At 33.0% G+C, this 20,222-nt stretch overlaps 2 protein-coding genes across 2 annotated transcripts; one reads left to right on the plus strand and one right to left on the minus strand.

Annotated features, from left to right (window-relative positions):
* The first annotated feature begins 200 nt into the window (after nucleotides 1-200).
* Nucleotides 201-2,251, plus strand: LOC107854095 (mucin-5AC). Its single transcript, XM_016699087.2, has one exon. The coding sequence runs from the start codon at nucleotides 201-203 to the stop codon at nucleotides 2,133-2,135; it is 1,935 nt and encodes a 644-aa protein (XP_016554573.2). The 3' UTR covers nucleotides 2,136-2,251.
* A 1,114-nt stretch (nucleotides 2,252-3,365) lies between these two features.
* LOC107854097 (coniferyl alcohol acyltransferase) lies at nucleotides 3,366-6,279 on the minus strand. Its single transcript, XM_016699088.2, has 2 exons — nucleotides 5,407-6,279; nucleotides 3,366-4,587 (listed from the first exon to the last, which is right to left on the minus strand). The coding sequence occupies exons 1-2, from the start codon at nucleotides 5,848-5,850 to the stop codon at nucleotides 3,631-3,633; spliced, it is 1,401 nt and encodes a 466-aa protein (XP_016554574.2). The 5' UTR covers nucleotides 5,851-6,279; the 3' UTR covers nucleotides 3,366-3,630.
* Nucleotides 6,280-20,222: the final 13,943 nt, after the last annotated feature.

The following is a 20,222-nucleotide window of genomic DNA, read 5'->3' on the forward strand; positions in this document are numbered from 1 at the left end:
TAAATGCTAGACCTCCTAAAGAAAGTAACTTCCATCATGGACTTCCCAAAACATGGTTATTCCTTGAGAGGTGAAAGAAGCCAAGTAATGTCAGAAATCTTCCAAGGTATCAAAAGGAAACCTATTTATATATTAGTGTCTATGCTCAATTCCTATCAAACCGTAGAAACAAAGTACTGCACAAACAACATTCTTGTTAAATGGCAACACGGAGGTCATCATTTCGCTTTCGCCTTCCCTGGTCTCAAGATGATGAACCAGCAAGCCAACCATCTACTCGACCCAACACCATCACAGCTCCTTTGCCGGCAACTCCCTCGGCTGCAGGATCTAAGCCAGCTGCACCGACTACCAACATGACCAATCTGTCCACAGGTGAAACCCCAACTAGTAACCAACCACCCGACCCCACGAGAAACACCACCCCTGGAATTCAAACTTCACCAACTCAAGCCGGAACCAAGAAGAACTATCAGCAACCCGGCACCAGCACTAGTTCACCTCGCCCTATCGAACCCTCCGCTACAAGCACGAGCGCTACTACTGCCACTGGTGAAACCCAAAGCCCTCTTCAACCCTCTAATATGAACCCTACCTCCACAAAATCTCCAGCTTGGTCTACGTCTCAAACTACTACCAGTAACCCCGCTACTCCGAAGATTGCTCAGAGGCCACCATTTAGGCCTGCAGGGGCAGCTCCCTCTCCCAAGAATCGGGCATCTAGGAATGAGACTCAATCCTCATCACCACTTCAAGCAACTAATAAGTCCCGCATCTCATCTCCACCAGCTTCACCATCTGATACAGCAACTAAGTCCCGGTTGTCTCAATCTCCGTCTTCATCTCGCTCAACTCCCCAGTCACCAGCTGCGACTTCAACATCCTCCCCACCACGCAAGCTTTCCCCGGTCCTTTCAACTAAAGCAAGCCAAGAGTCTTCAGACTCTCCATCTGTTGGAAAAACTAAAATGCATGAAAAGAATCAGGCAACTATTCTGCCACCATCACCACCCAAATCATTGCAAGAGATCTCAAGGCCTTCTTCCAAATCCACACAAGCACGGTCACCCATTCTGGATAAGAAAGAACCACCAGAAGAAATGGAGCTCCAAACTCAGAAAGTAACCATGTCAGATGTCTCTGAAGCAAAAGTAAATTTCACAGACAAGGCAATGCAACCTTCGGAAGTATCAGTGCTGAAATCCTCCACCATGACAGGCACTACAGAAAGACCATCCGAGAAATCACATTCTTCCAGTATCCCTGGTGAATCTAAGATGCTCAAAGAGTCAACTAGCAACATTCAGGAAACAAAGGAAGTGGTGCACGAGACAAGAGGTAAGAACTATGGTGCTGGAGAAAAAAATAGACAAGTTCAATCAACTCAAGTAGATACGGTGAAGCAAGAGGAGGCTACTAAAGATCCCAGATTGGTGAACCCTGTTTCTAATGGAAGACAGACGACAGCAACTGCATCTCAAATGAGGAACAAAACTATATTTACTGGTTCTTCTCAGAAAACTGCAGTATCTAGTGAGCCACATATTCCCCTACACAAAGAGATCAAAGATAACATCTCAAATGTTATTAATAGAGTAGCAGTTGGAGATGGCAAGCAAGAAACAGGTAAAACTCCAGTGAATATGATAACTCTTGCAGGTGATAATAGAGGAGCATCTATGCAACTTGGGCCTGACTCATCCACAAAAGGAGAGCGAGTCCACATTCATAGAGGATACAAAAGCAACCCTGACGAAAGTGCAGATGTAACTACAGACGGGGAGGGAAAAAGATCAAAAGATGCGAAAGCTACGGAGGATCAAACTATAGCTGCATATGTAAATTGCAATGTACAGGGCAGCAACAACTCTATTTCGTGTAACAGTTCCATTACAGAAAGAAATCCAGGTGTACATATGTCGATCCCACGTGTGCCTTCAGAATCTATTCATTCAGGTGTGAAAACAGGACCATTTGAGGCACACAAGGCAGAATTCAGCGTTACACCTGCCAGAACAATAAGAAGAAGATGCCTCAGAGGCCTTTTCCTTGAATCAAGTGATTCTGATCCTGAAAAACCTCGGCGACATGGCTGTCGAGTTGGCTGCAATGATAAGAAAAAACTAACAAGATGAATGTTTTACTACAATTGTTCTAGGCAAGGTAAAAGGAAAAGAGTTCCTTGTATATATATTTTATAATAATCTGAGTGTAAAGTAGATGTAATAATATGCTGAAAAGATTCATGAAATGTCTGTTTGGTCTACTTCAGCAGATTTTACGTCACAAAGAGAATAGGTAAAACAAAAAACGAATGAAAGCCACCTGAGCTAGAATCCGAACAAATAAAGAGCAAAAGAAACGTATACCTCTGTAATTTAAAGGGCAACGGTAATTCTTTCAAGTTGACAAAATTTACAAGTAAACATCTAGCTAAACAATTACTACTATTTTTGCAACTTTAAAGACTACTGCAACTTATATACAAGACAAAAGCCTAACTGTGATGGTTTCTAATTTCCTGAAAGATGGAGCCACTGTTAAACTAATATTGAAACTTCACCTTTCTTTGTTCCCGGATAACGAAAAAAAGAAAAAAACGTACTTTAATGGAATGGCTGTGAATGCATTAACTATTACTGTTAATTCTCCTTTCTCCTTGTTTCTTCACCTGTAGTCTTATTACATGGCTAAACATAGTGTCCATCCACACTAGGACATATAATAATGGTGTTTTTGTTGATAATATAATATTAAATTAGTACTATTTACTACAAAAGATACAACAGTAAGGATCTTTGATAATTAAGAAGTATTCACTGATAGAAAGCTGGTGTTGACCAACAGAAAATGGCAGCTTCCCATGATTATCTAGTTAATTTCTTTTCTTATACTTATAAGAAGAATACTTATCTGATGCTCCAGCCAGATCTTAATACAAATATATCTGACTTTGACTGAGAGGAAAGAATCCAAATTCAGAAAAAGTTACTATTCCCTCTCACCATTTAATGTGTTTTCTTGCTTTTATTTTTAGTCTGTCTAAAAAAAGTTTTTCTTTTGACAACTTTTAAAGTCTAACTTTCTACACAACATATTAAAAAAGAATTTAGATTAAGTACAGATGAGAGTTCTATGTTGGTTTATACGTTACAAGCTGTCTTAAAATTTTGCAAAAGCTAATGATACATTTATATATTTAAAAACTTTCTACTTTTAATTTCTCATTTTATCCGTAATGGCATGCTATCGTATTCATAATAATGTCATGACCGAACGTTCGGAATCACAAGTTCTTAGGACATTTTTGATATATATCACAATTTTCTCTTTTCAAATTTATGTGCTCAGTAGATATTTCAAAATAAAATGAAAAAGGAGTGTGTAAATATATTTCGTCCATCACACAAACACACTCAAACAATCTCAGAATATATGAGATTTCTTTTAGAAAAAAAATAAAGACCGGACGATGCAGAAAGCATACTATAGCTCGAACTCTACCCTAATGTAAGCATTGGGGGCTGTTTTCACAGCTTAACTCGTGACCTATGAAGTCACTTGGAGACAACTTTTTTATTACTCTAAAGCTCTTCTTCGCTGAGTATATGTAATATACACAACCAATAGTCACTTCAAATTGAGATATTCTGCAGTCAGGGGCTTGAACACATTGGAGGCATCAGCCTCAACCAAATCGACTTGCCCTTTCAACATATGCATGTAAACAATCCAATCTCCATTTCCTTTAGGACTCGGCATTGGCATCACATATCCTGATTTTCCATCCCATGGAAAATGGTACGAACCAAACACTGCCTCTCCCCATCCAAACTCAATTTCCCTCACTGGAAACCGCGATGACACAACCACCGCAGGCGAGTCTTCATTCGTGGCGTAAATTCTTGCTAGAGCTGGTTCTGGACGATGCTTCTCAACCCAATCCACCAACCCAAGAAAATGTTCCTTAGTTACTGCATTCTCGAGAAACTCATGAGCTACACTTGCCACCCAACTTAAGGATTTCTCTTTTAGTTCCTTAACTTTTTTTTCTCCAAATGGGATGGAAATGACGTTCCCAAAATACCCTTTTAGCAACTTAACTTTGTCCTCATCTCCACTACTCAATCTACTTCTACCATTAACAACAATTCCTAACTTGAAGTTCTTGTGATTGTTTCTTTGACTTTTTTCCATCCCATTGGCTATAGTTTTCCATAGGAAAGCACTGAATGTTTCGAGTTTAGTAAATTTTGTGTTATTACAATTGGCTAGTGATTGGAGGCACTTGATTTCTTCAGCCTTAACATAGTAAATTCGACTTATAACATGATCATCATGATCAATAATTGTGGTTTCTTGTTTTAGAGCTGAGATTGGTAAGTACATGCTATCAATTAAGGGATCGTAGTAAGATGGACGCCGTGGAAAAAGAAAGGATCGTTGGAAAGATGGTGGCTGAGAGAGTGGTTTGGACTGAGCTAACTCAGCCCATGATGCAAGAAACATGTTGGCTGAGTAAGCATCAGCCACTCTATGATCAAATGTACAAGCCACCACTACTCCTCCACATTTGAGTTCTATAACCTGCAATGGATTTAGGAAGAGTCAAATTTTTTACATCAACAAAATCGATAGATAATTATCTGTAACAAGTGAAATTAGTAACCTATTACATATTACCAGCTCCAACATATTAAATTATATATTGATAATAAACAAAAAATTCACTACACTTTTACTGTATATCAATTAACTTAATGCAAGTAATATATAAACTTTCGTTCAAGTTTTGAAAAACTGTATTAAAGAGCAGAGTTCGGAGAAGTAGCTGGCAAAGCAAGAAGTTCAGCTTTTGTTGAATTGCAAAAGGAGATAAAGAGTAAATGCGCGTATCTGTGGAAACAATCTCTTGCTGCAGGGTAAGACTGCTTAAAGTAGACCTTTACCGGGCTGTCCATTTTTGTCTTAAAGTGATTTACACGGATCCCTTATCATCAGATTACTGTACCTTTAATATGGTTAGCTTGCATAAATTTAGATTAAACTCCACTGTAGATTGTTTTCACTTCTAGGTTATACTCCTTCTTTCCCAGTTTACGCGGAACCTTTTGGATTTTGAATGAGATGTGTCTAATAAGAACAGGTACTCAACCATAACAAAGCATACGAGTGTCCAGGGGCGGCGGATCCAGGATTTTAAGTGAAGGGGTTCAGTAGTACATATACGGACTAGTCGAAGGGGGTTCAGCCTCTATTATTTATACATAAAAAAAAAAAAAATTACCATGTAAAAATAGTATAATTTTCCGATAAAGGGGGTTCGGATGAACCCCTGGAATACGCGTACATCCGCCACTGCAAGTGTCTAAATTAAATTTACTGCAAGTGAGGAATTGTACGTACCTGAACAGCTAGTACACCGTGCTTCTTCTTTGGTACAAGCTTGCCTTCTATGCTTTCATCCGGATTATAAAAGTTGATCTCTTTAAGCTCTACATCAGCCCAAGCTTCTATGAAATCTACTCCAGCATTGTTACAAAGAATTTCTGGCTCTCCAGCAAGATTCTGAACTAACTCCCCTGCAAATGGATAGTAGGCAACCAAAGTCTCAGCCAAAGACACCTTAAGAACTTTGACCATTGAACTAAATGACCAAAATGTTGGCAATATCCCAGAGGTATTGGGATTTTGATAACAAAAGAAAACTCCAACATCTATAGGAGGCAAAAGCAAATCAAGATTGGACTGTGGTAGACGACGACAATGCTCTTGCATTGGTAGCATTGCTGCTACCACGTGATCAGTTTTGATCACGTTCACGTTAAACTCCCTAATTTTGACACCCATCTACTCAATATTTCTAATATATATATATATATATATTTTTTGCTACTCTTTTTCAATTTTGTTGAGGGAGAGAATATTATGAAGAGGGAAAGAGGTTTTTGATGACCCTTTGGATTTGTAATGTTGTGTGTGTTGTAGAGAGTGAGAGCTAGCAGTATTGTAGTAGTACTATTTATAATGTTCAACATACATAGTGGCTTCTTCTCTAGATAGAATATTCTTATTTCCCTATATGTGAACTGAGGATTTACCTCTTTCTCCAAAACTTGGTAGGTAGGGGACCCCTAAACTTAGACACAAATTATTAATTGCACACCGCGCGAACAAAAGTCTTATATTAATAGCTGAAAGGATTGAAAGCTACATATGAAGTGCAGCATTTCTTAATGGCGTGAGACCTTTTGGGAAACCACACGGGCTTGATCCAAAGTAGATACTATCACACCATGTAAGAGTATATATTTGCGTTGGCTGAGCCCAAAGTGATCAATGCATTTGGTAGAAATAGTGCGATCGATAAAGAATCCTTGAAAAGTTGTCAGCCTAACGCTACTATTTCTGTTTTCATTCACATGGTACGTTTAAGTGCAATATTAATGTAAGTGAATGGGCTTCCATATTGCTCCTATATCTTTTATCAGTAATTCTTTGTAAGCCCCTTGCACTTTCTAAAAGAGAGATGAAACGTTTATGCAAGAAAAATGTAAACTCTGACCTATTTTCTAACTAGCTTCTTTTTGTCCTTCTCGAGGACAGAGAAGTAGTACTCCTATAAATTTATGTAACTTCAATTTTAGGACGTGAACACATGCATCTTAATTAGGTCAAAAGAAAAGTAACATTTTCAGGAGTGAAAATCATTTATACCCCTAATTGTACTTTAAAAATTATACTGTCACTTCAACGATCTGACCAATAGACATTCTCCCCTTATCCTAATTAACTTCTCTAAATACCTATTTCTCTCTAAATTATCAGTCCGTCATTTTCTTTACTTTGAGAAATCATTGTTTCTTATAGAAAAAAATAAATACGTATTTTTTTTTTGGATTTTTCACCCAATATTTGGTGTCCGCATTGAAGTCCAACTACATTTGGGTTTGGGTTGTGCATCAGAAAAGAAAAGTGAGATATACTAATTACATACGCTATAATGACGTCTTATGATAAAATAAATAAGCATAGTAATCTAATTATATAGTCAAGTTGCCTATAAAGGAAATTCCAAATGAATGTAATCTATTAGGTCAGTAATCTACCAATATACTCAAGTTGCCGAACGTGTAACCTAACGTTAGGTTGAGTTGCATATAGTAAATGAAATTCAAAATGTAATTAGTAATCTAATAATATTGATAATATCCTCTTGGTTGTACAGCCTGTTGCCATCATTCTTCTGGAGAACTAGGATTTTATTCCTTCTACGGTTTTATAAGTTGGTCGTATGAAAGAATTTCGTGTTAGCATCCCCATCATTGAATCAGTTGACAATACGTAAGTTAAGAATTTCGTGTTAGCATCCCCATCATTGAATCAGTTGACAATACGTAAGTTATTGGCTACCCAAAATTCTGGTCCACACGTATTAGTAAATGATTAAATTCATTAATGAGAGTTTGCTCCAGTTATTGATCAGCAAGGAATGTGCTATGGAGATAGTTAATGGAATTCCATTTACTGCTTATCTACTACAAAGAGCTTAATCAGACAATTTTATGTACTGCTTATCCTTTAGGAATTACCTATACCTTGCAAAACTTTGATACTCCCTCCGTTAATTATTACTTGTCACTATTTCGTTTCTCGATGTTTTGAAACATACACGACTACCTGTTCTACTGATGTGTAATACTGACAGGAGTAGGCATTCAACTAGTTTGGAGCATATTGCTGAGTAAGCTGTATAAGTTGTTAGAGATTGTTAGACAATGATTAGTGAGTGGCAATGAGCTGTCAAATAGAATGTTCTAGAAGAAAGGTAGTTATTAGATATTTTGTTGCCTATATAAGGCACAACAATCTGATTGTAACAAACAAGTTTTGAAGCAGTTATAATTTTGATTCTTCTCCTCTTCTTAGCTCCATCAATGGAGTCTTAGCAAAATATTTTCACATGGTATCAAAGCCACGAGCTCCACACTAAGTGTGTGTTTTCGATCGCATTTCATTTTTTTTGAATCTCTGCCTTCAACTCCTTTTTTGCAATTTTGATTTATATTACAGCTGCATTCTATCAATCATGGCGCCTAAAATCGATCAAAGTGATCCACTTTTCATTGGTGCATCTGAGAGCTCCAGTGCTGTACTTGTTTCAATCAAGTTGACTGGTTCAGAAAATTACAGTTTATGGAGTCGGTCGATGCGTATTGCTCTCTTAGGGAAGAGGAAGTTTGGATTTGTCACTGGTGCCTGCAGCAAGGAATCATATAGAGAGGAACTTCATGAGCAGTGGAAAATATGTAATGCGATTGTGCTTTCCTGGATAATGATTACTGTCAGTGAGAGTCTTTTATCTGGCATTGTTTATGCCACAAATGCTTGTGCAGTTTGGGAGGATTTGAAGGAGAGGTATGACAAGGTGAATCGTATGCGTATATACCAGTTGCATCGCGAAATTAATATGCACTCTCAAGGTACAAATTCAATCTCAGCCTATTTTACCAAATTGAAGAGTTTATGGAGTAAGTATGATGTACTAGTGCCAAATCCTAGTTGTGCTTGCCCTACGTCTAGAGAATACTCAGATCATATGTGTCAACTTAGACTTTTACAGTTTTTAAGTGGCCTGAATGAGTCCTATGACCAAGCTAGAAGACAGATATTGCTCAAAGGAGTGACTCCTACTCTCAATCAAGCTTATGTTATGCTCATAGAGGATGAAATCCAACACTCAGCATGTATGATGACTGTAAATGACAGATCAGAACCACTTGCTATGCAAGTGAATCAAAATTATGGTTTTGGACAAAGCAACTCTAACTATAGAGACAGAAAGTGTGATTATTGCCATCTATTGGGTCATACCAAGAAAAATTGCTATAAGTTGGTAGGGTATCCAAATGACTGGAAGAACAGGAAGAAATAAGGCTACAACTCTAATTTTAGATTACAGTATACTGGCAGTAATACCCTATCCACAAACAATGGTGGTAACAACTTTGTAAACACTAGTCACAGGTCTATTTCTCAGGCTTCAACTATGGTAGCCGGTCAAGTTGATGCTGATAGTTCTATTCATAAAGTGAGTCACACACCAAAGGCCAAGCCTCACACATTCACTAAGGAAGAATACACTCAGATTATGACTATGTTGAACAAAGACACAACAGATATGAAACAAGTCAATACGACAGGTATTACTACTTGTTTCTTGTCCAAAGCATGTTCTAACAGTTGGATTGTAGACTCAGGTGCTACACATCATGTGTCTGCACATAGACACTTGTTCAAAGGAGGTACCATATTAGACTCCAAGCATGTGGATAAGTTGCACCTTCTAACAGGTGATAAAGTGACAATCTCACACACTGGAGAAGCTCACATTTTTGCAGATGATGTGATCAAAGATGTTCTACATGTTCTAGACTTCAATCAATTTGTTGTCTGTTTCCAAGATAACCAAGGAACTTTTATGTTTTGTTTCTTTTTATCCTGATTTTTGTATCTTTCAAGACCTCTTCAATGGCAACGTAAAGGGGATTGGTAGGCAAGAGGGTAGACTATATATTCTTAAAGGTGGTGGTTAGACAAAAGGTGTTAATCAGTCAAGATCAAAAGCCAGCAGATTTATTGCAACAGTCTCCACTTCCAGTTGCATCTTATGGCACCAAAGACTTGGACACCCTGCTGCTCAGGTTCTCAAGTGTTTAGACATTATGAAGAATCCTAGTGATGCAAACATTTTGAATAAATGTTCTGTGTGTCCACTAGCTAAACAGACAAGATTGTCATTTCCTTTAAGTACTACTAGATGCTCTACATGTTTTGAACTTGTACACATGGATTTGTGGGGTCCATATAAAACTTCTACTTTTGACAGCAAGTATTACTTCTTGACTATGGTAGATAACCATAGTAGATACACTTAGGTGCACCTGTTGCAGTTAAAGTCTGAGGTCATAGTGGCCATTAAGACATTTGTTTCATGATTAAAACTCAGTTTGGCATAATGGTAAAAACCATTAGATCTGATAATAGCACTGAATTTATCAACTCTCAATGTAAGACATTATTCCAGTCCTTGGGCATACTACATCAGACCAGCTGTCCTCACACTCCTCAACAGAATGGAGTTGTAGAGAGAAAGTACAGACACATATTAAACATAGCTAGAGCCCTCAAGTTTCAGTCTCACTTGCCTATTAAGTATTGGGGACTATGTGTAAAGGCTGCAGTATATCTAATGAACAGGTTACCATCTTCTATTCTAAGTGGTAAGAGCCCATTTCAGTTGATGTTTTCAAAGGATCCCAAGTTGTCACATCTCAGGGTATTTGGATGTTTGTGCTATCTCACTATCCTTTCAAGAGGTGATAAGTTTACAGAAAGGGCCAAACCTGCAGTCTTGGTGGGATATTCAGAATCTCAGAAGGGGTATTTACTGTTGGATATCACCTCAAAAAAACTATTAGTCAGTAGAGATGTTGTGTTTCATGAAGATACATTTCCTTTTGCTTTCTCACCAGCACAAAATATACAAGCTTTCTCATCTGGAGAAAATATTACTGACTTCTTGATTCCTACAGATAAAGAAATATTTCATGAAACAAATACTGAGAGTGTTACTGAAGGAGCTCCAACTAAAAAGGATGGTATTTATGATGTTGAAGTTCCTAGTGCAGCTTCACCTGGCACCACTCATGAAGAAACATGTCAAGATAACTGTTTCCTACCTTAACACTTTTCCAGTAGACCTGCGCGAACAAGCAAACCACCAGTGTGGATCCATGATTATGTTGATACTTCTCAAAATCAGAGATGCAAACATCCATTAGCCAACATCTTGTCTTATAAAAATTTGAGTCCTAACTTATCAGTGCTATTTATCCAACTTCTCTACTTTAACTGAGCCTCAGCACTATAAACAGGCTGTAACATATGAAAGGTGGGTGAAAGCTATGAAATCAGAGGTTCAAGACTTAAAAGCTAACAACACATGGGTCATTGTTGATCTACCTAAAGTAAAGAATACTGTTGGTTCCAAGTGGATATACAAAATCAAATATCTTGCAAATGGTAAAGTGGAGAGGTTCAAAGCAAGGTTAGTGGCCAAAGGATATAACCATCAAGAAGGATTGGACTATTATGAAACCTTCTCACCAGTGGCTAAGATGGTTACAGTCAGATGTGTGATTGCACTAGCTGCATCTAAAGGTTGGAATCTTTATCAAATGGATGTATGCATTCCTCTAAGGGGATCTTGAGGAGGAAGTTTACATGGAAATGCCTGAAGGATTTAGAAGACAGGGGGAGCACAAGGTATGTAAGTTGATCAAATCCTTGTATGGTCTTAAGCAAGCCTCCAGGCAGTGGAATCTTAAGCTTACTCATGCTTTACTTGATATTGGTTTTACCTAAAGTGCACATGATTATTCCCTATTCACCCTGCATCAAGGTAATGATACTGTTATAGTTCTTGTTTATGTTGATGATTTACTAATCACTGGAAGCAGTGCCTCCTTGATCAATGCTACCAAAATCAAGTTGCATCAGCAGTTTAAGATGAAAGACTTGGGGGATCTAAAGGATTTTTTGGGTATTGAAGTTTTAAGATCAACATCAGGGATCATTCTGAACCAAAGGAAGTATATTCTAGAGTTGATTGCTAAAACAGGTCTTAGTGGTGCTAAGCCTGCTATTACTCTCTTAGAGTCTAATGCCAGGCTCACCTCTATTGAGTATGATCAAGCAACAGGTGCACAAGGTGATGAATTGTTGTCTGATATTTCCTCTTACCAAAGACTTGTTGGGAAGCTTATGTATGCCACTATTACAAGGCCAGACATTAACTTTATTGTCCAGACTCTAAGCCAATTCATGCAATATCCCAAGAAGTCTCACTGGGAAGCAGCTACTAGGGTAGTCAGGTACCTAAAATATTCTATTAGCCAAGGTGTCTGTTTAAAGGTTGAACCTGCTAATACTTTGACTTGCTGGTGTGACTCTGATTGGGTTGTCTGTCCAAACACCAGAAGATCAGTTACTGGTTATGCTATTCACTTTGGTGAATCGCTCATATCATGGAAGTCCAAGAAGCAACACACTGTTTCCAGGAGTTCTGCTGAAGCTGAGTACAGAAGCATGGCTTCAGCAGTTGCAGAACTCACTTGGTTGGTTGGATTGTTTCAGGAACTTAAGGTCCCTATCAACCTCCCCATTTCAGTTTATAGTGACAGTAATTCAGCCATTCAACTGGCCAACAACCCTGTGTTCCATGAGAGAACCAAATACATTGAGATTGACTGTCATTTCAGTAGGAACAAAATCAAGTATGGATTGATTAAGGCCCTACATGTTCACTCTACAGATCAACTTGCTGATTCGCTTACCAAAGGCCTAAGTCTTGCTCAACATGCCCACTTACTTAGCAAGCTTAGTGTGCTGAATGTTCTGCACCCTGCAGCTTGAGGGGGAGTGTTTTGGAACATACATGACTATCTGTTCTACTGATGTGTAATACTGATAGGAGTAGGCATTCAACTAGTTAGGAGCAAATTACTGAGTCAGTTGTATAAGTTGTTAGAGGTTGTTAAACAATGATTAGTGAGTGGCAATGAGCTGTCAAATAGAGTGTTCTAGAAGAAAAGTAGTTATTAGATATTTTGTTGGCTATATAAGGCACAACAATCTGATTGTAACAAACAAGTTTTGAAGCAGTTATAATTTTGATTCTTCTCCTCTTCTTAGCTCCATCAATGGAGTCTTAGCAAAGTATTTTCACACTCGAGGTTAACCTGTATGAATTTTGACCAGCATTTTGCGATGTATTTTTTCATCATATTAATATGAGAAAGATTGCAACTTATAACATTTTTCGTATAGATTTCGTTCATTTAGATTTTAAATTTTAAATATTAAATTATACATCTTAAAATGATGGTTGAAGTTCATGATGTAAGTTGAACTTGAGAAGCAAAACAGTGGCAAGTAAAGGTGAACTAATGGTGATTTAATAATGATGCAAGACCAAGGCCAAATTCTATGTGTGGTTACACTTTCAAAAGAGACTATTGACCATGAATAGGCTACTGAAGTGGATTAGTGGGGTACCATGTATGCAGTGTCCATTTCATGGGTTCTTTGCCACACACAGGATGAGACTATAGACCACTTATTCCTATTATATGTCCTGTGGCAGGAATAATTTTGCACGTCCCGAGACCTATACATGTCTTGGGCAATTCTGAAACCAAAGGTTCGTGTTTATGCATGTGCGTTTTAATATTGAAATGCACGAAATATTAGTGGTCATAGTGGAAAAAGTTTGTCATTTTTCTTTGTAAGTAATTTGTAACACATGTTATATTATGATATGTTTTTCTCGTTATCTTCTAATAATTACTCCACTACATCTCAAATTACTATTTACTTTATTGACATTTAATTGTGGAAAGTTATCTTTCTCGATCCACTTTAAGAAAAATGAATTGGAAAAGCCAACAGAAAGATTTGATTCTGAAGAAATTCTACATCTATGTTTTCTTTCTTGTTCTAGGTAGATGAGAAGGATGAAAGGTATTATAGTATTGTACATGAAAAAGAACATTATATTACCATATTTATAACTTGAGATTAAAGAACTATTAAGGTCGGTGACTTATTCACCGTTAGGAATAGTAAGGTAAGCCCGAGTTTGCTTGTACTCTTTTCTTTGAAGTTTCCTTTGTCATTTATTACTCCCTCCGTTTAAAAAACAGAATGACCTACTTATCTTTTTAATCTGTTTAAAAATGAATGACCCTTTTCCTTTTTTAACAATATTTAAATTTTAATTTTACACATGGCATGCTTAAGACCACAAGTTAGAAAGGCATATTTGCCACAACTTTAATTTAGGACAACAGGAATTAAAAGTCTTCTTACTTGTTAAAACTCTGTGTCAAGTTAAATTACGTCATTCATTTTTAAACGGAGGAAGTAATTAAAAATGAAATGACTAGCCCAAGGCACCCGCCTGGAGGATTTGCTAAAGTAAAAAGAAAGAAAAATGTTCTTTTAGTGGAGATCCAAACTATTCAACTAATCCAAAAAATTTTGAGTTATATACTACTTTGGTAGCGACAATATATATCGCTGCTACCACCTCATGAGTTTTATTCGACTTCACATTGAAGTTCCCTACCACCTCATGAGTTTTGTTCGACTTCACATTGAAGTTCCTTTTGGCACCCATCTAAGCAAAATGTATTTTTTTTGCTTCTTTTTTTTTTTCGTTTTTGTTGAGGGAGAGAATACTGTAGAGGGGAAGAAGGTCTTGTGACTTCGTATGTATCGTATATTTGTAATGTTGTGTGTGTTTTATAGACAAATAATATTGTATTATTTATAACGTTCAACATATATGCGCAGCTTCTTCTATTGATAGAATATTCTTGCTTCCCTAGATTATAACAAAGATTAGAGCTAGAAGGTTATTGTCCCTTTGGTCTTTTTGTTCGTTTTCTATTGTGAAGAACATTTCTAGCAATTCTAAGAATTGGCACATATTAACGTCTTTTATTCCCAGAAATCAGAATATAAAATCGGCAGCACTTGACAAGAGCATATACTTATATGGTTGTACATACCAATAAAAGATTTTACGTTATATAGAATAGTGATGAAAGAAATTATCCATTTTCTTTTTGTTTAATTAGTATTAGTATCTGCAGACAGTATTTAAATAAAAAATCATAACAAAATATAGATAAAAAATAATTTAGATCTACAAATTTATCAAATGAATATGAACGAAAGTCAAATCGTGATTAAAAAAGTGCAATCGGTCGATGTCCCAGTCATATTTCTTACATTTTTTTATCATATATGTTTATAGAGCTCAATCCTCATTATCTAGTGACACTATTTTATCGAAAGTTTACAATCTAACGATGATGAAATTTATTTCTCAATAACTTACTTTTATTTAAAATCCTTATTGTCATATCAACAGTTAATTCTAGAATAATAAATTAATTTTATATTTAAATAGAGAAATCACCAAACCTAACCTGGTACATAGTAATTTATTTGGCGTAAATTAGGAATCATCCTAGCCTATTATTAACTTAAAAATTTTAATAAGAATTTTGAAATATATTTATTTTTATAATATCCATCAATAATAACTGATTTTCACGTCAAATTTATCTCAGATTAATTAATTTAACTATAATGATTGCATTCTATTAGGATAGTTATAATATATTTTCGAGATAATTGTAGCTTCTTTTGTAGTTCAATAGATTAGAACAACTAATACATGGCATCACAAATTTTAAGAATAATAATCATCACAAAAGTTTTGATAGAATATAAATATATAAATTCAAAAAAATAATTTTAAGGGAAAATCTTAGTAGTTGTTATATGAAATAAATATAAAATAATTAATTAATTTACAAAATAGTTTTTTGGTAAAATATCAAGTGGCCAGGTTTTAAGATGCCACTTGGCTTGATTATAGGCGAGAATATTCTTCTTATTATACATATCGGTATGAAATAATAATAGACAAAATAATTTTTTATCGTAAAATGATAAGTGACTAGTTCTCAAAATGACACTTGACTTATTTATAGACTGGACAACTCTCCTTTATTATAATATGTAAATATAGATAGATTCCTTCTTCTTTTTCAAATTATAAATGGTTATAGGAGATCATTTCCTCTGGCCATCTAAATATCTTTATAATAATATATGGAAATTGATGTCAAAATGTTCCAATCTTAAATCTAATTATTCAATGAAGTTTGTATCTGAAACATTGACAGTATCGATCAGGAAGTTGAACGAACAAATGAGCGATTCAAAATTCAGATTGCTGTAAATTTTCAAAGTCTACGTTTTAATATTCAAAGTTCTGTACTGAAATTTGAACAAGAATTAAGGAGATGATTGATTAACTACCTTAATTATCAGATTAGTGTGGGTAAAACATACTCAAATTAGTCGATTGAGTTCTAGGTACATACATAACATATGTGTTTTAGGTACACAGATGACAAATAAATTCCATGAAAGATGATGAAATGTTGGAAGAGAAAGAGAAGTTCAAAACAACTCTTGGTTCCAACTATTTGTTCGTTGGGTCATATAAAAATAAAAATAATAGGAATACATGTTTATGCTAATCATAGTAATGCATAATTGAATTATAGTTATATATAACTAATTGACAGCAGGATCAATTTAATTGGCTATATCAAGTTAGTACTCTTTTTCATATTGTCATATAAAACGTGCTATAAAAATTTACTTGCTAGTGCAAGTCAAATGAACCTAGTAGTATGATTTTTTTACACTAACATTATACAAAATTTAAACTCTATAATACAAACGTGAATCTATTAGAAATATGTGAGTGATTTGATCTTAGTCGGTTAATGGTGATGAGCTGTAATTTGAAGTTGGTTACAAGTTTGTTACCCTCCTCCCAAATTACCCGTCTCAAATTTTATAATTTGATTTTCCATTTTACTTGTCCTTTTTCATTAATCAAGAAAAGAAAAAAAAAATATGTTTTACCCTTTCCATTAATTATTTTTTCTTCAAATTAAAATATAAATATTATTTAATAGGGGCACTATTATAAACTAATTATGTTACTAATTATTTTTCTTAATTAATGTGTCATCTCAATTTGGGACAGGTAATTTAGAATGGAGGGAGTAAAAGTTAGTAGAGTGGTAAGATGTTGACAGGTGTACACTGCTATATATGATAGCTATATAAGTAGCTAACACTGTATATTTCTTCACAATAGAAAATAATCATCTGAATCTAGGAGTGTCAAACGGGCCGGGCGGGTTAACCCGGAACTGACCTTTTTATTTTAATCGGGTTGAGGATCGGTTTTGGCGCTAGATGGGTCGGGTCGGGCCGGATTCAACAATAAAAAAATTAAAATCCACTCTAACTCGGCCTACTTAATCCAACCTGGTCAAATCCACCAAAATCCGGTTAAAAATCGATCAAACCCGTTTAAAAAATAAATAAAAAATCCAATAAACACTATATACACTACAATTATATACACTATATACACTCCAATATACACTATATACACTCCAATATACAATATATATTTTTACAAAAAATATATAAACAATTACACATATATACATACCATTAAATATATAATTATATATGACTATACGTACTACTTTAAATAAAACATATACTATAATAGTATAATATATATATACACTACAATATATATATATAAATAAATATTTATATACTAATTTATAAAACATGTACACATTTATACGTTAAATATATATGCTTATAGAAGATATATACACATATATACGCACCATTCAATATTTATGTACTACTTGTCTACTTTAAATAAAACATATACTACAACATATATACATAGTTATATACTAATTTATAAAACATATACACATGTATACATTAAATATATACTACTTTAGAAGATATATACACATATATATACATCATTCAATATATATGTACTACTTTAAATAAAATATTTACTGCAATATACATATATATATATATACAACAATATGTATATATATATATAGTTACATACTAATTTATAAAACATATACACTTGTATACGTTAAAGATATACATCTACAGAAGATATATACACATATATACGCACCATTCAATATATATATACTACTTTAAAAAAAGTATATAATAAAATATATATATATATATATATATATATATATATATATATACTTACATACTAATTTATAAAACATATACACTCGTATACGTTAAATATATACTACTTTAGAAGATATATACACATATATCAGCACCATTCAATATATATGTACTGCTTTAAATAAAATATATACTACAATATACATATATATACACAACAAAATGTATATATATATAGTTACATACTAATTTATAGAACATATACACTTGTATGCGTTAAAGATATACATCTATAGAAGATATATAAACATATATACGCACCATTCAATAATATGTACTACTTTAAATAAAGTATATACTACAATATATATATATATATATACTACTGTATATATATACTTATATACTAATTTATAAAACATATACACTTGTATACGTTAAAGATATAAGTCTATAGAAGATATAAACACATATATACGCACCATTCAATATATATGTACTACTTTAAATAAAGTATATACAACAAAATATACATATACATATATATGTGTGTGTGTATATATATATATATATATATATATATGATAGTTAATTAATAATATATTAAAAGTAAGTTTTTAATTTACACTAGAAATTCATTTTAAATCAATATATAGGTACTACTTTAAATAAAATATATACTACAATATATATGTATATACCATGTATGTCTGTACATATATATATATATATATATATATATATATATATATATATATATATACTAATTTATAAAACATATACACTTGTATACGTTAAATATATAGGTCTATAGAAGATATATACACATATATACGCACCATTCAATATGTATGTATTACTTTAAATAAAATATATACTACAATATACATATATATGTATTACAATGTATAGATGGTTATATTATACTAATTTATAAAATATATACACTTGTATACGTTAAATATATACATCTATATAAGATATATACACATATATACGCACCAATCAATGTATATGTACTACTTTAAATAAAATATATACTACAATATACATGGATTACAATACATAGATAGTTATATTATACTAATTTATAAAACATATACACTTGTATACGTTAAATATATACATCTATATAAGATATATACACATATATACGCACCATTCGATATATACGTCATACGTTAAATAAAATATATACTACAATATACATACATACATATATATATATATACTACAATATGTATATATATATAGTTATATACTAATTTGTAAAACATATACACTTGGATACATTAAATATATACATCTATAGAAGATATATACACATATATACACACCATTCAAAATATATGTACTACTTTAAATAAAATATACACTACAATATACATATATATATACTACAATATGTATATATATATATAGTTATATACTATTTTGTAAAACATATACACTTGTATATGTTAAATATATACGTCTAGAGAAGATATATACACATATATACACAACATTCAATATATATGTTCTACTTTAAATAAAATATATACTACAATACATATATATATATATATACTACAATATATATATATAGTTATATACTAATTTGTAAAACATATACACTTGTATACATTAAATATATACATCTGTAGAAGATATATACACATATATACACACCATTCAATATATATGTACTAATTTAAATAAAATATATACTACAATATACGTATATATATACTACAATACATATATATATACTACAATATGTATATATATATATATATATATATAGTTATATACTAATTTATAAAACATGTGCACATTGTATACGTTTAATATATACGTCTATATAAGATATATACACATATATACGCACCATTCAATATATATGTACTACTTTAAATAATATATATATTATAATATATATTATAATATATATAAATATATATATATATATATGTATATATGTATATACATACTACAATATGTATATGTATATATAGTTATATACTAATTTGTAAAACATATACACTTGGATACGTTAAATATATACATCTATAGAAGATATATACACACCATTCAATATATATGTACTACTTTAAATAAAATATATACTACAATACATATATATATACTACAATATTTATATATATAGTTATATAGTTATATACTAATTTATAACCATATACATAACGTATACATTAAATATACTCATCTATAGAAGATATAAACACACACACACACACACATATATATATATATATATCATTCAATATATTCACTACTTTAAATAAAACATACACTACAATATATATATATAGAGAGAGAGATATAGTTATATACTAATTTATAAAACATATACACATCTATACGTTAAATATACACTACTTTAGTAGATATATGCACACGCACACACACACACATATATATACCATTCAATATATATATTACTTTAAATAAAACATATACTACAATACATATATATATATATACACACCACAATATATATATATATATATATAGTTATA

This window comes from Capsicum annuum, chromosome 2 (assembly GCF_002878395.1).
Source record: "Capsicum annuum cultivar UCD-10X-F1 chromosome 2, UCD10Xv1.1, whole genome shotgun sequence".
Taxonomy (NCBI): domain Eukaryota; kingdom Viridiplantae; phylum Streptophyta; class Magnoliopsida; order Solanales; family Solanaceae; genus Capsicum; species Capsicum annuum.